The 13448-nt window shown below is 44.0% G+C and overlaps 2 protein-coding genes across 20 annotated transcripts in view; one reads left to right on the forward strand and one right to left on the reverse strand.

The window, feature by feature from the left end:
* The window catches only part of LOC144821568 (E3 ubiquitin-protein ligase TRIM39-like), a 1056022-nt gene that overhangs the window by 531233 nt on the left and 511341 nt on the right, over positions 1 to 13448 (forward strand). The gene's annotated exons all lie outside the window — the stretch shown is intronic.
* Positions 1 to 13448, reverse strand: part of LOC144821567 (matrix metalloproteinase-21-like) — a 413645-nt gene that overhangs the window by 357317 nt on the left and 42880 nt on the right. Inside the window, exon 2 of the mRNA XM_078678754.1 lies at positions 11629 to 12019. Within this exon, the coding sequence (XP_078534880.1) occupies positions 11629 to 11799 (171 nt within the window). The 5' untranslated portion in view covers positions 11800 to 12019. The remainder of the gene's footprint in view (positions 1 to 11628; positions 12020 to 13448) is intronic.

Here is a 13448-nt window from a genome sequence, read left to right on the forward strand (position 1 = left end):
TCGGTCTATGGCAGCCAAGGGTGTTCAAGAGATCCTGGAGCCTGGAAGTATGACCCAAGAACCTGCCTTAAAGAGAAGAGGGCGCGGGTACCCAGCCCCCATTGTTCCCACGGTCCAGGAGGAGGCAGACCTTGAGGGGGATCCCCTGGAACCTACAGGGGAGCAAGTTTCTGAACTGGGGAACCTACCTGAGCTGACCCATTGGCAGCAAGAAGGGGGTCCCTCCAGGATGGAATTTTGTGCAGATCAGAAGAAGTGTCCTTCTCTTGAGGGTTTGAAGCAACAGGCCACAAACCAGGCAGCAGGTGATCAGTCTGGATCACATCGGATCTACTGGGAGAACAAAAGGTAGGAATATATATCGCTCCAGTTAGATCCAGAAAACATGGTTAGTGTTTTCTCTCAATTGGGCAAAACCTCGAGGAACATGGCGGCAGGCTGACGTCTGCCGAGGGAGCTCCAGTCCGGGAGGTGGTTTCTCCGAAGTAGGCAGCGACAAAGGCACGGAAACGGTGAGAGCGGAGCGGGTGATTTCTAGTGAAATGCGAGCAGTACCCTGATGCCTTTTCTCTGTTTTTCCTCGTAAAAACGGAAAAATATCGAGCAAGCAGAGGCGGCGTCCATACCAGTCGAGGAGCGCTCCCGGCACTAGGACCCTGGAGGAGCGGAGAGGCGGAGAGATCGAAGAACGCAGTCGGAGACGGAGTCAGGAAGTGAAAGCGGCCGGCGGGGGAGCGAGGCACCAAACGTGCTCGGCGGTGTGTTATGAGCTCGAGCAGGCTTCTTCCAGAATTTAATTCTGGTCCCACGGAGGGTGAAGTCAAAGGAATCTGCATCCCTTCCACAGCACATGAGGAGAGGAGGTATCTCGGCAGAATAGTGCGGGGGTCGAGGGATTGGGCTTATGCGTGGGGGCAAGCGAGGCGGCTGTTGGCAAGAGTAAGCCTCAGCTCCCCACTAACCAATAATTTTGTTTATCGTGCCTCATTAAAGGAGGGAGCGGAGAAGGGGGTTCAAACATTCAGGCACCAGAGGGGCTCGGTTGGTCTGGAACTGAGTAGTGGTGAGGTATTATGTGAGCTACAGCGTTTGTTACAGGACAAGGGCATGGACTTAGGAGCAAGTCTAATACCTGAGAATCTGCCTATACACCCCAGACAAGAGGAGGAGATAGTCGTCTTCCCAGAGAACCTGGTAGGTGAGGAGTATAAGATCAAGACTGCTACTAAAGATAAGGGAAAGATTAAGGCGCCTTCAAACATATCTTTTAATATAGCCTCCAATATACCTTCTAACGTATCCTCTCCCCCACCCCCCCTTACTTCCAAACCTTTAGTCAGGAATAGGTACCAGTTGAGGTCAAGATTCGCCTTACAGAAGTCAGGAGTTGAGGTTCCCGCCACCGTAACCACAGGTGTCATCCCGATCTCCCCGATAGGAAGAAGGAGGGGTAGGAGTAATATCGTGGGGGAAGTGGGGGAAGCGATTAAGCAAAAGCAAAAGCTAAAGCAGAAGTTGCTGAAGACCTGCGGGACAGTCCCGAAGCCCACCCCTTCCCTAAAGGCCTACTTTAAAATAATGGAGAAGGTAGTTGACTCCCCGACAGGAGGAGGAAGTATCCCCTGCCCTATCTCTTCAGGATCCCCGGGTCCATCTAGTCATCCTACGTCAAAGGACCCACAAAGTATCAGAAACTTATCAGATCATACTTCTCCTGATATACCAGGCATTTCCTTCGCTGTGACTCTAAAAAATAGCTATACGGTATTGGGACAGTTGGAGGATGCAACAAATCAAGAGAGTCAGGAGAGAGCAGAGGAAGAGCTAGTGCAAGATGATGAAACCGGAACCAGAATAGAGGGAGGACCTTTAGGTCAGAGGCCGGCACAGACCGTCCTGGCTAGCCCCCCACCCCCTGCAAGATCATTGGTGACAGTCCCGGACGCAGGTTTGTCACAGGTGGGAGCCCTTCTCTTAAGTCTTAGAGAGGACTTGCTGACGAAACTTGATCAGAAGTTTGACACATCCGAGGCTAACCAAAAAATCATTCATGATCAGTGCGCCAGTTTAGAGCAAAAATTGGTGGATGTCAGTAAGCGCACGGAGGAGCTCGAGGAAGATGTTAGTCTCCTAAAGGGAGCCTCACAAAGACATGAAAGAGATATTGAGACGTTAAGAGCGCGAAACAGGGACCTTCAGAGGGACGTGGAAAGATTAGAAATCCACTCAAGAAGGAACAATCTGAAGTTCTTGAAAATACCTGAAGGGTTGGAAAATGGGGATGTTAAAGCCTTTATCTGCAAAATCCTCAGAGAGGGCGTCCTAAAAGACAGTCCAGAAATAGATCTTGAGAGGGAGATACAAAGAGCCCACAGAGATCCTTTCAGGCAGCGCTCCGGAAGGTCTGAGCCACGAAAGATCCTGGTGAATTTTCTATCCTTTTCAGTAAAAGAATTAATCTTGAGTAAAGCCCTGAAGGAAAAATCCCTACAATTAGGTGCAGCAAACTATATGATCCGTTCTGATGTAGGGAAAATAACAGCACAAAGACAGTGGGAGTTGGGGACTCGTATGCCTGAGCTGAGGAGCTTAGGGGCTCAGGTCCAGATGAAGTTCCCTGCCTTCTTGAGAGTGGTCTGGAAGAACAAAACTCATAACTTTAATTCAGTACAGGATGTCGACTCCTTTCTTATTTTGATGCGTGAGAAAACGTCCGAGTAAGATAAATAGGACTCTGGAAAGCCCCGGGGGGGGTTGAGAGCAAAATTAGTTAGATAATTAGTTAGATAATTAGCTTAGAATCTAAGTAACACGTGCATTAAGGTAATTAATGGTGTGTGTGGGGCCTCGGGGTGACAGTAGTTTTCTAGAGTAGAGAAAGAAATGGTAAAGAAAATTAGAAGGTGAAAAAAAAAGGGAAAAAAAATGGGAACAGTAAAAAAAAAAAATATATATATATATATAATATATAAAAAAAAAAAAAAATTTTACTAGATAAAGGGTGTCCAATTTGGAAAAGTAGGGAAAGGGGAAGAATAGACTAATCTATCTAGCTTTTGTCGTACATATATAGCATAATAAACCACCAGGGTTGCCTCCCGGGGGTCTGGAGAGCTCCCGACGGGCGACATGATCGCCATAGGAGTAAAGGGGGGGGTTCCTCAGGGGAGGGGGGGAGGAGGGAGGGGAGTAGGGGGAAAAAGTAAAACAAATCCTCATATTAGCTTGAAAATAATTCTTGCTCAAGTAGGGAGCTGGCTCAAAATGCTTAAGGTGATGTTAGAGAATTATGGCCGATACGACATATAGCATAAAATTTATAAGCTGGAATGTCAATGGGTTAAGAGACAGGACCAAAGCAAGAAGGATCATAGATTTTTTGTTTAGATCAGGGGCGCATATTTGTCTATTAGAGGAGACACATGTGGAGAGGGAAGAATGCAGTCAAATATTTGGGAGATGCAGATGGATCCAGGATATTATATCCTCGGGACAAAGCGGTAGTACAAGGGGGGTGGCCGTGATTATTAGAGCAGGCTCGGGGATTAGGCTGATAAAACACGAAACAGACATTTCAGGCAGATGGTTGATAGCTTCTTTGATGGTAGGAAGTGCCCCTCTTGTCTGCGCAGTCTACTATGGCCCGAATCTAGACGCCCCGGGGGCCCTGATGAAACTTAAAACCAACTTAATAGAGACAACAGGCCCAATAATTATTGGGGGAGACTTTAATCTTATTTTTGATAGAGATCTAGATAGAACATCAAGAGTGAGATTTTCTCCACCAAAAAAAACCAGTTTACAACTTAAGAATATTATGAGGGATTTCAACTTGATGGACATTTGGAGATTCAAAAATCCAGGGGGAAGAGATTTTTCTTTTTATACCAGAAGATATGGGCATCACTCTAGGATAGATTTCTTCCTGGTAGATAAGAACCTCACATCGGCAGTCAACTCTATATCATATGTCCCTGCAATTCTTTCAGATCACTCAGTGGTGGAAATGGTAGTTAATATGAAACAGAAAAAACATTTCAGGAGATGGACACTGGATCGGACGCTGCTGCTGGATGAAGGGGTCAGACAGGATTTAGTGACCCAGTCTGAAGAATTCTTTACAGTCAATACAGGGTCAGCAAATAAACAAATCGTCTGGGAATCGTATAAAGCTTTTTCCCGAGGTTTGTTAACAACCCTGATGATCAGGAGGAATAGACTGAGGAAAGAGAAAAGGGAAGCATGGATTTCAAGAATCAAGCTTAAGGAGCTGGAGTTACAGAGGGCATCGGCAGAGGAGTCGGATAACAGGCTAATTCTTCAGAGAGAGCTCGACTGTTTGCGAGCAGAATTTCAAGCAGGGTTGGACAAGGAATTGAAGGAAAAGTGGGACATTAGTAATTTACAGCAGTTTGCTTACGGTGAGAAGTGTGGGCGTCTCCTGGCCTGGAAGGCTCGAGCAGACAGAACAAGAAATCAGATAGATAGTTTGGTTTTATCAAGTACAGGGGAAAAAACTAACGAAGATGACTGTATAAGAGAAGAAGCAAAGAGATACATGCAGGCCCTATATGGACCTAGCTCTTCTATGGGTAAGCATCAAGTAGAATCCTGGTTTGCAAATGTTCTGCTCCCCAAGTTATCTGAGTCAGACAGTTCTTACCTTAGTTCAGAAATCAAAGAAGGGGAAGTCAGGGCTCAGTTGGCGAAAATGGCTAAGGGCAAAGCCGCAGGCCCAGATGGGCTTCCAGTGGAGATGTTTAAGATCGTTTTAGAGCAGATCATAGGGGTTCTGACCCTATTATTCAACGAAGTTCTACTCAGGGGAGGACAAGTCCCTAGGTCATGGGCGGAGGCAACGGTCACATTATTGTTGAAGCCAAACAAGGACCCAAGTAGGATAGAGTCCTACAGGTCCATTTCACTACTAAATGTGGACTATAAAATATTTGCGGGGGTACTGGCCACGAGACTAGCAAAGGTAGTAAAATCGGTAGTACATAGTGACCAAAGGGGCTTCATTCCGGATAGGCAGCTCAATGAGTTGACTTTTCAAGTGGTAGCAGCGATTGATCTGGCTCAAGAAAAGAAGCTGCCTCTGACCATAGTAGCAGTGGATGCCGCAAAGGCATTTGACCAGGTTGACTGGAACTACATGTGGTTGGCGATGGAAAAATTTGGCTTTCCGATGAACTACATAACAGCCATCAAGCACTTATATTTAGCCCCGACAGCAAAGGTCCTAGTAAATGGTTCATTGACTGAGCAGTTCCATATCTCCAGAGGTACTCGACAGGGATGTCCCCTATCCCCCCTTTTGTTTGACTTATATATAGAGCCTTTCGTTTGTTTATTAAGAGCTGTTCCAATAATTAAACCCTTCAAGATAGCGGATATGGAGCTTAAGTTGGCATTGTATGCTGATGACCTGTTAATGTACACTATAAATCCGGATGTAGCGATCCCCAGACTATTAGATGTTGCAAAGGGGTTTGGTAATATTTCGGGGTACTCAATCAATGCTGAAAAGACGGAAATAATGGAATGGAATCAGCAGTCTAGTTCGATGGGGAAGAAGAATAAAATGAGGTATCTGGGAATCCATCTGGTCAATGAGATAGATGAAATCCCCAAAATTAATTTAGAAAGGGTCATTAAAGACACAATTGTTTTATTGCAACGTTGGTCCTCTCTGCCTTTAAATATCTATGGGAGAGTGAATCTCCTGAAAATGATAGTGCTTCCTAAGGTCACTTTTTTATTTAATGCAATCCCATTATCTTTTCCAGCACCCTTAATTAAAAAATTACAAGGAAAATTGGGCTCATTCATTTGGAATGCCAAAGGCCCTCGTATAGCATGGAAGAAATTAAGAAGGGGTCTCAAGACAGGAGGGCTAGCTTTTCCAGACTTAATGTTGTATTGCCATGCTTTTCATTTTAAGCATTTCAGAATTATGGCGGGCCATATGGACCAATCATCAATAGGGTTGCTATTTTCTGTCTTATTAAAGGACGTCCCTCAGGGTTCTAGTTTCTTTCTTTACAAGTTTGGGGACCCAAAATTCTTCAAGAAAGTAAGGTTGAAGATTTTAAGGTCAGCTCTGAAAAATTGGGTATTTGTAAGGACTAAACTAAACATCTTGTATTATGCGCCGCAGGCACCTATATGGGACTCACCAGGCCTCCCTGCCTGCCTTAATGATCAACTATCACTACCTTTGAAGCAGGCAGGGTTGGAGAGGTGGGGAGACTTGCAGGGAGATGGCCAACTCTTAAGTTGGGACACTTTGTTTAATCTAACTAGGGGAACCCTGACGCGGTTTAAATACTATCAATTGTCAGGCTGGTGGACAACGAGATCTGTCATACCCAATGATAATAACCCCCCAAACCCCAAATTTGAAGAGGTAGCTAGAAGGGGTAAGTGGAAATCCCAAATATCGTTTTGGTATTCGGCAATGTTGGAGGGGGAGGATGTTACAGAGACTGAAATCTGTAAATTGTGGTGCAACGCTCTTACCCCGGCTGACGGGTCTTTTTTGGATTTCTGGCACGACTCCTTCAGGGTGTTAAATGCTGTAATCAAGCCGGCCGCGCTGAAAAGGAATCACATATACACCATGTATAGGGTTTATATAACTCCGAAGAAACTGGCAAAATTCTCAAATATTGACTATAACTGCCCAAGGTGTGGCCTCTTGAGGGCAGACGACGTTCATATGTTTATGGACTGTCCTGAATTGGCGGACTACTGGGGGAAGATAAAGGAATTTTTGGAAGAAGTACTGTTAATGTCTATAGCACTTCCAAGGTTTACAGTTATGTTTGGGCTTGTAACGAACTATCAGGTGAATGACCTCACCACTAAATTCGTATTCTTTATCATCCTCTTAGCAAGGCGTGAGATCTGTAGGGCATGGAAAGATCCAACTCCCCCTACCTTTGCTAATTGCCTGAGGCAGATTATGTTAACCTGCAAATCAGATGTGGCATGTGATCCCAGAAGTGAGACGAATGTTTGGGCAGCCTTGGTGGCATGGCAATCTCGATGATTGGTTTTCCAATGATTTGTCTGGAGCCCTGCTGGTTCCCCGTACTCCTAAGTAGCAAAGGGCGCACAAAGATCGGCAAAAAAAAGGAGTTTGGAGGGGAAGGTAGTGGCTGCTTGAGGGTACGGGCAATCCAACTTGCATTAGGCCAAAACTAACGAGGGTCGGTGCAGAACGGCCAGTAGTGCATGGAGGAGCCAGTGTCCCATCAAGAGTTCCATATGTGATATATGAGGATTACCAAAAAAAAAAAAAAAATTGGGCAAAACCTGCTCGTGCCCTCATACCTCACATGATGTTAGGTGCCCAGTTAGGTATAGAAATTGTCTTTCCAAACCGTAACTGGTTAGCATGTGGCTATTCACCTAATAACATTGTATTCCAAAGCAATCCTCATGCACTTATCACATATCAGTCAAAACCTGTGTGTTTCCTGACTGTATTCCTTGCATGCATGGCCACACACATGTATGTGTTTTTCTCCATTGTGAATGATGCTCCATATGTTCATTGAAACCTGTTTAGGTAAAAGTCTGAGTTACGCCTCAAAAGAATCAGGATTCTTTTGAGGTGACAGTCCAAAGTGCTTACAGACCACCTGCTGCAAAACTACCAACTTCATAGGTGCTTCTGTGAAGTTGGTAGTTTTGCAGCAGGTGGTCTGTAAGCACTTTGGACTGTCACTTGTCGACCGATAATCTCTGGTGCTGATTTAGAGCTTGGCGGATGGGTTACTCCATCACAAAGGTGGCAGATATCCCTTCTGCTGAAATATAAATCTCATTATATTTTGGCGGAACGGATATTCACCACCGTTGTGACGGAGTAACCTGAAGATCTAAATGAGGCCCTAGTTGTTTTGGGAATCGTTGAACCCACTGCAACGTTGCTGCTGTTGTCCACTGGTAAGGATGAACGCGTAAACCTTTCAACAAGGAGTGTTCTAACATAAAAAAATCACCCAGTGACTCTTTGTCATACTTGAGATGTAACCTTGTCCACAGTGCCCATTTTTTGTGACAGCTTAGGGATGATCAGGTGTGCCGAGTGGGTCACCTACACTTGGTCGCAGTAGCCACCTTTTGACTTGATACTTAGCCGCAATCCACACAGTTAGAGTCCTCAGTGTGCCTTGAGTGTTTTTATACCTGGGAAAGCCTAGCTAGAGATGAGAAGGAGGGGAGTGTGATGAAGAAAACGCGGTCTGGGTAAAGAGTGAAGTACCAGAGGTGCTTATGAGCAGTGTAGCTGATTTAATGCTACGCTAATATGGAATCAGAAAACCTAGCTAACAAAATAATGGCAGAGACGAGCAATTTGAAATAGAAAAGGGCGCGGCACAGACCAGATGATGAGGAGATGTAAGAATGAACAAATACAAAAGCTCCAACCAAGTTTTCATGCTGAAAAATAATTCATAGGGATAAAGTTTTCTGCTCGTCCCGTTATTCCCCAAGAGATTGTTTTTTGGCAGTTTTGTTACCAATATTACTATAATGCCTATATGTTCATCACTTTTTCTATATTCATCTTTATATGAATATAATGCCGTGGCTTCTGGGTAATATATTTCTATTTTTTTTTTAATGAAAACGTGATTAAGAACTTTGAAGTTCTTCATTTCTTAACTTACTGCTCGGTAAAGCTAACAATAGGGACCCTTACTTCTGAGTCAGGATAAGGGGATTACACTCCTAAATAACCTCTGCTCACCCCCTTGGCAGCTTGGCACGAGCAGACAGGCTTATCTCGGAGGCAGTGTGTTAAGCATTTGTGAATATACACAGTAATACAGTGAAAACACTACAGATGGACACAACACAGGTTTTATAAAAATAAGCATTCTTGATATAGACTTAACACAAGACCACAAACGACAAAAATCCACAATACTGTACTTAAGATTGACTTAAAGATGGTAAACATGGGCCAGGGGATCCCATCCGCAGATGAGGCTGATCTGCTTACATCGAGTTTGTGTTTCCAAGTTGTTTGACAGCTCAATCTAATCCTATATCAAGCCTGTGGCCTTCCCTATCTCAGCCTGTAAAGCGGATTCATGTACTCTGATGGCACAAGAGGACAAAGAGAACAGGCACCAAGACTTAGGACTAATGTTCCCTCTGACTCATGACGGCCATGATAAAACCATTTACACGACGCCAGTTTCTAAAGTCTTGCAGCCAGAAGTGTAGAGTGAGGAGAGGGAAAGTAAGGGAAGGACAACACCAGTTACTCAGTCGCCAATGAGATAACCTATTAACTAGGGCAGAGTCCAACCCGGACAGGATAACTAGCGACTTTCGCTTACCTTGCTTTTTGTCCGTTCTGCTGATGTGCTCGAGTGGGCAGCGGCACTTGGACCACAGAGTATGACTGAGGTTCAAAAGATGCTGAGACTAAAGATCATCCTATGGCTACCATCCTTGTGCAAGGTACAGGTTACTCCTTGGACGTGCCAGGCAGAGCCACACTCTCTGACCTAAGTATACAACCCAAGCGTGAACAAGAGGTTTCTCACTTCTCTATACTTCTAAGTGCTGTGTAGCATATTATGTCTCAATCTGTCTCCTTTTTCTCCTTCCTAGCTAAGTCATATGACCGGGGTGTCTCTACAAACACCTTGTTTTTCTACATCTCAACTTCTCCCATTGATATTTGTAATATTTACTTATATAAACATTATTTTGTAAAGGGTTTCTTGCTGCTTCTGGTAATCCTGCGTGTCAGTTGCAAGTATCTGAAAAGATTTTGAAAGGTCCTATGTTATTTTTCTAAAATGCCTTGTATTACACAAAGTTATTTAAACAAAGTTCTCAAGTTAGAAATACAGGAGAGTCAAGTAAGTCCGTTAGGATAACAATGATGGAAGCCAAACTAGGGGTGAGCTACGCTTCTGTCAAATTTAGGAAGATTATTTTAAAAAGTTGCCAACTTCCACAAAGTTAAAAAAATTAGATGAAAAATCCTGAATATCCATGTTTTCCAGGAAAAATATCACAGCAAAATATTTTTCCAGGAAAAATATGCCGTGAAATTTACAGGGATCTTTCACCATCAAGCAGTGTTGTAAGAAACTGACAAACTTGCAGCTTCGCACAACCCGACCTGCAGACTTTGAATGGCCCCACATCAGTATAAAACCTTATTATCACAGTTCTAGTACCTTTTTATACCTGCTCAGTTGTGCACATTCTCTTTATGTCCAAGGGCACCAAGATCCTGTTCCAAACGGTATTGTCAAAGTACTGCTAATTCCTTACTTGAGGTCAGTCAGTGGACTCTCACTCCTAAATGATGTGCCTGTTATATTTCCAGGTTAGGCCCATGTAGCGAAGCAGCTTCTTTTTACATTGTCCTCACAAATAACATTTTGAGCTGTGACCTTTTGAACATATTTGCATTCCCGACAATGTTGGATTTGTTTACCTGAAATTAAACTTGGTTACACATCTAGCATCGCACAACAATATTACAACACCGTGAACATCATGCACAAGGTATAGTTTCTCACCATGTATAAATGTCATCACTATCTTAATACACGGGACGACAGGGCTATCTACATATATCCATAATATCACTAATCTATAGGTCCATCGTAAGGCTTATTTCTATTATAAAAGATGAACATCTAGATAAATGAGTAGAGGAGGTACTTCCGTTGATACTGAGGGTCCTCACAGGCTGCAAAATCACCAAACCGCGGTCTGACATCTTGTGAGGGGTGTCCAGCTCATAACCAAGACAGGGTCCTTCACTCTATCCCACCAATGCTAGCGCTGGACTCACTCTGCATGAGAGAAGCACCAGGATTAGCTTGAGAGTTGAGGGCCTGCTAGCTGCCTTCCTCGAGAAGAGCAGGATTGAGGCAGACTGCGCTCCAGAAAAGATATGTTTTTTTTAATTTTGTTATATGTCCCCCCCTCTCCTTTTCCTCCTGCCGTACCACCCTCTGGACATGCCAGCCGCAACTGACATAGTCAAGATATAGTCAGTGGCCTTTGCAGTTATGAGACATTTTCTTGATCAATGAAACTGCTTCTACTTCTATCAGCACATCTTGCCACTACAGAACGACCTATAAAAATATTCATTAATAAATGGAAAAGACTTCTCACTATAGTCTCTTCCAATCAAATAGTTATGCTCAAAATGGTTTTGCACAACACAAAACACATATTTATTATGGCTCGAATGCTGTAGTTGTAAATGTATAGCAGTTTCCTCTGGTCAGAGGTGGGTCATAAAGAATGCCAGCAGCCTTTGTGGCATGGATAGTGACCAGAGATTGAGAAACGATGAAACAAAAACCACCAATGAGAAAGTACTTGCCTGTCTAGTCAAGAATGAGAGTGTCCTGACAAGGGCTTAGTCCAATCCAGTCTTAAGAGATTAGTTTTCAGAGGTTTTCTGCGTTTCTGAAATAGATGGGCTCAACCCACAGCTGGAAGCTTACGTGATACGCTCAGTATATGCCTGAGTTGATTATAGACCCCCATCCCCAACACTCTCACTCTGACTTACAGGCATTGATCCCAGCCCTTTGGATTTAAGGAATAAAACACAAGACCCACCTGGGCAAATTTCAGCATCAGCGTAGATGATGTCTGCCTGATGCCCGCTTGCTGTAAATCTGAGGGTTCCCGCCTGTTATCTGGTCTTTCTCCCTGCATTGAAGGCAGTAGCAGTAGGGAGCTAACCAGAAGGCCCAGTTTATATACACCTTGGAAACTCATTTCTGACATCCACGTTAAAATACAGTGCTATTACAGAAACGAAAGGTCTTGAGCAGAGGGTGCCTGCCGTCTTCTGAAATACTGGAAAATGGTTGGCGTCTCTATTCTCTTGTTGTCTGTCTGACTCGGTGAGCTTCTGGAAGCTTTTTGAGTCTCTGTCGTGTCCTTGGTTTCTCTCCGAAGCAGCAAATGTTGCTTTCTATTCCAACCAGGAATGTCGTCAGGCGGTCTGTGGGACAAGATAAGAGGAGATAGTTATCTTTGCAGGACTTCATGGAACAGAGATTCAATTTAAATGAAAAAAAAAATGTATAAAGCATATGAAACCTGAGTGTATCTAAGTGCCATCCCAGGAACAGTGTTACAAAAAGGGGGGTTGAACCCATGCAGTCACGGGGACCTGGGCGCTATGTGGTACATATGTAGAAGGGTCCCCGTAAGGATAGTGTATTGTAAGTAACATACACTGGAATAGAATGAAAAGCAATCAAACAAAAAATAAAAAAACAATTCCGGATTGGTATTTATGATTTATTACCAAACGATGCGTGATTGCCAATGGCAATATATGAATTAAATTTGTAAATAGCAAGCCCCAAAGGGGGGAGAGGAAAGGGAGGGGGGAAAAAATAGTGCTCAAGGGAGTGATGAGGACATGGAAAATTAACACAATATAGAAGGGTAACAAATGTATTACAAATTTAGTGACAGTATAAAAACAATTACAATACAGATGCCAAAATATAAGGCAAAATTCGAAACATTGTCAATAAATCACATTCAACGGTCACATCTGAATACTAGATGGATCGGGGGTGTGCCGGAATATCTCTGTGGTCAGAGGAAAATTTGAGCGGACAATGCCGTCTACGTAGGACATTCAGCCAAACTCCGTCACGTCGATAGCGCGGAGTGAGAAATTCATAGGTCTAACTCGAAGCGGGATAAAACTTCCAGCGCTCGTGTGTCTGTTGGACAGAGAAAAAGCGAGCAGCGCCGTCTACATCGGTCCTGCCATGAAATCCGCAGCAACTGCAATGAGTTTGGCTGAATGTCCTACGTAGACGGCATTGTCCGCTCAAATTTTCCTCTGACCACAGGAGACCAAAGCAGCTAATTTCCCTGCATTGTGCCATACTCGTGGATCCTTGGCAGGATTCACTTTCGAGAACTTAGAGTTGAGGCCCCCACCACATTCGATTGACCACGACTTCCCAGCGTGGCGTCCCTTTCATGTACAGAGCCCATTCGGGCCGTACCCCATGAATTGCCCCTCCCCCTCCCTGTGTGACGTCCTGATGAAGACCCCGTGAAAGGACTTTAATTAGCCTGCTGATGGGGTCGAAACGTCGACTGTTTTTTCTTTGTTGATATTCCGGCACACCCCCGATCCATCTAGTATTCAGATGTGACCGTTGAATGTGATTTATTGACAACGTTTCGAATTTTGCCTTATATTTTGGCATCTGTATTGTAATTGTTTTTATACTGTCACTAAATTTGTAATACATTTGTTACCCTTCTATATTGTGTTAATTTTCCATGTCCTCATCACTCCCTTGAGCACTATTTTTTCCCCCCTCCCTTTCCTCTCCCCCCTTTGGGGCTTGCTATTTACAAATTTAATTCATATATTGCCATTGGCAATCACGCATCGT

This window comes from Lissotriton helveticus, chromosome 2_2, assembly GCF_964261635.1.
Source record: "Lissotriton helveticus chromosome 2_2, aLisHel1.1, whole genome shotgun sequence".
NCBI classification, from domain to species: domain Eukaryota; kingdom Metazoa; phylum Chordata; class Amphibia; order Caudata; family Salamandridae; genus Lissotriton; species Lissotriton helveticus.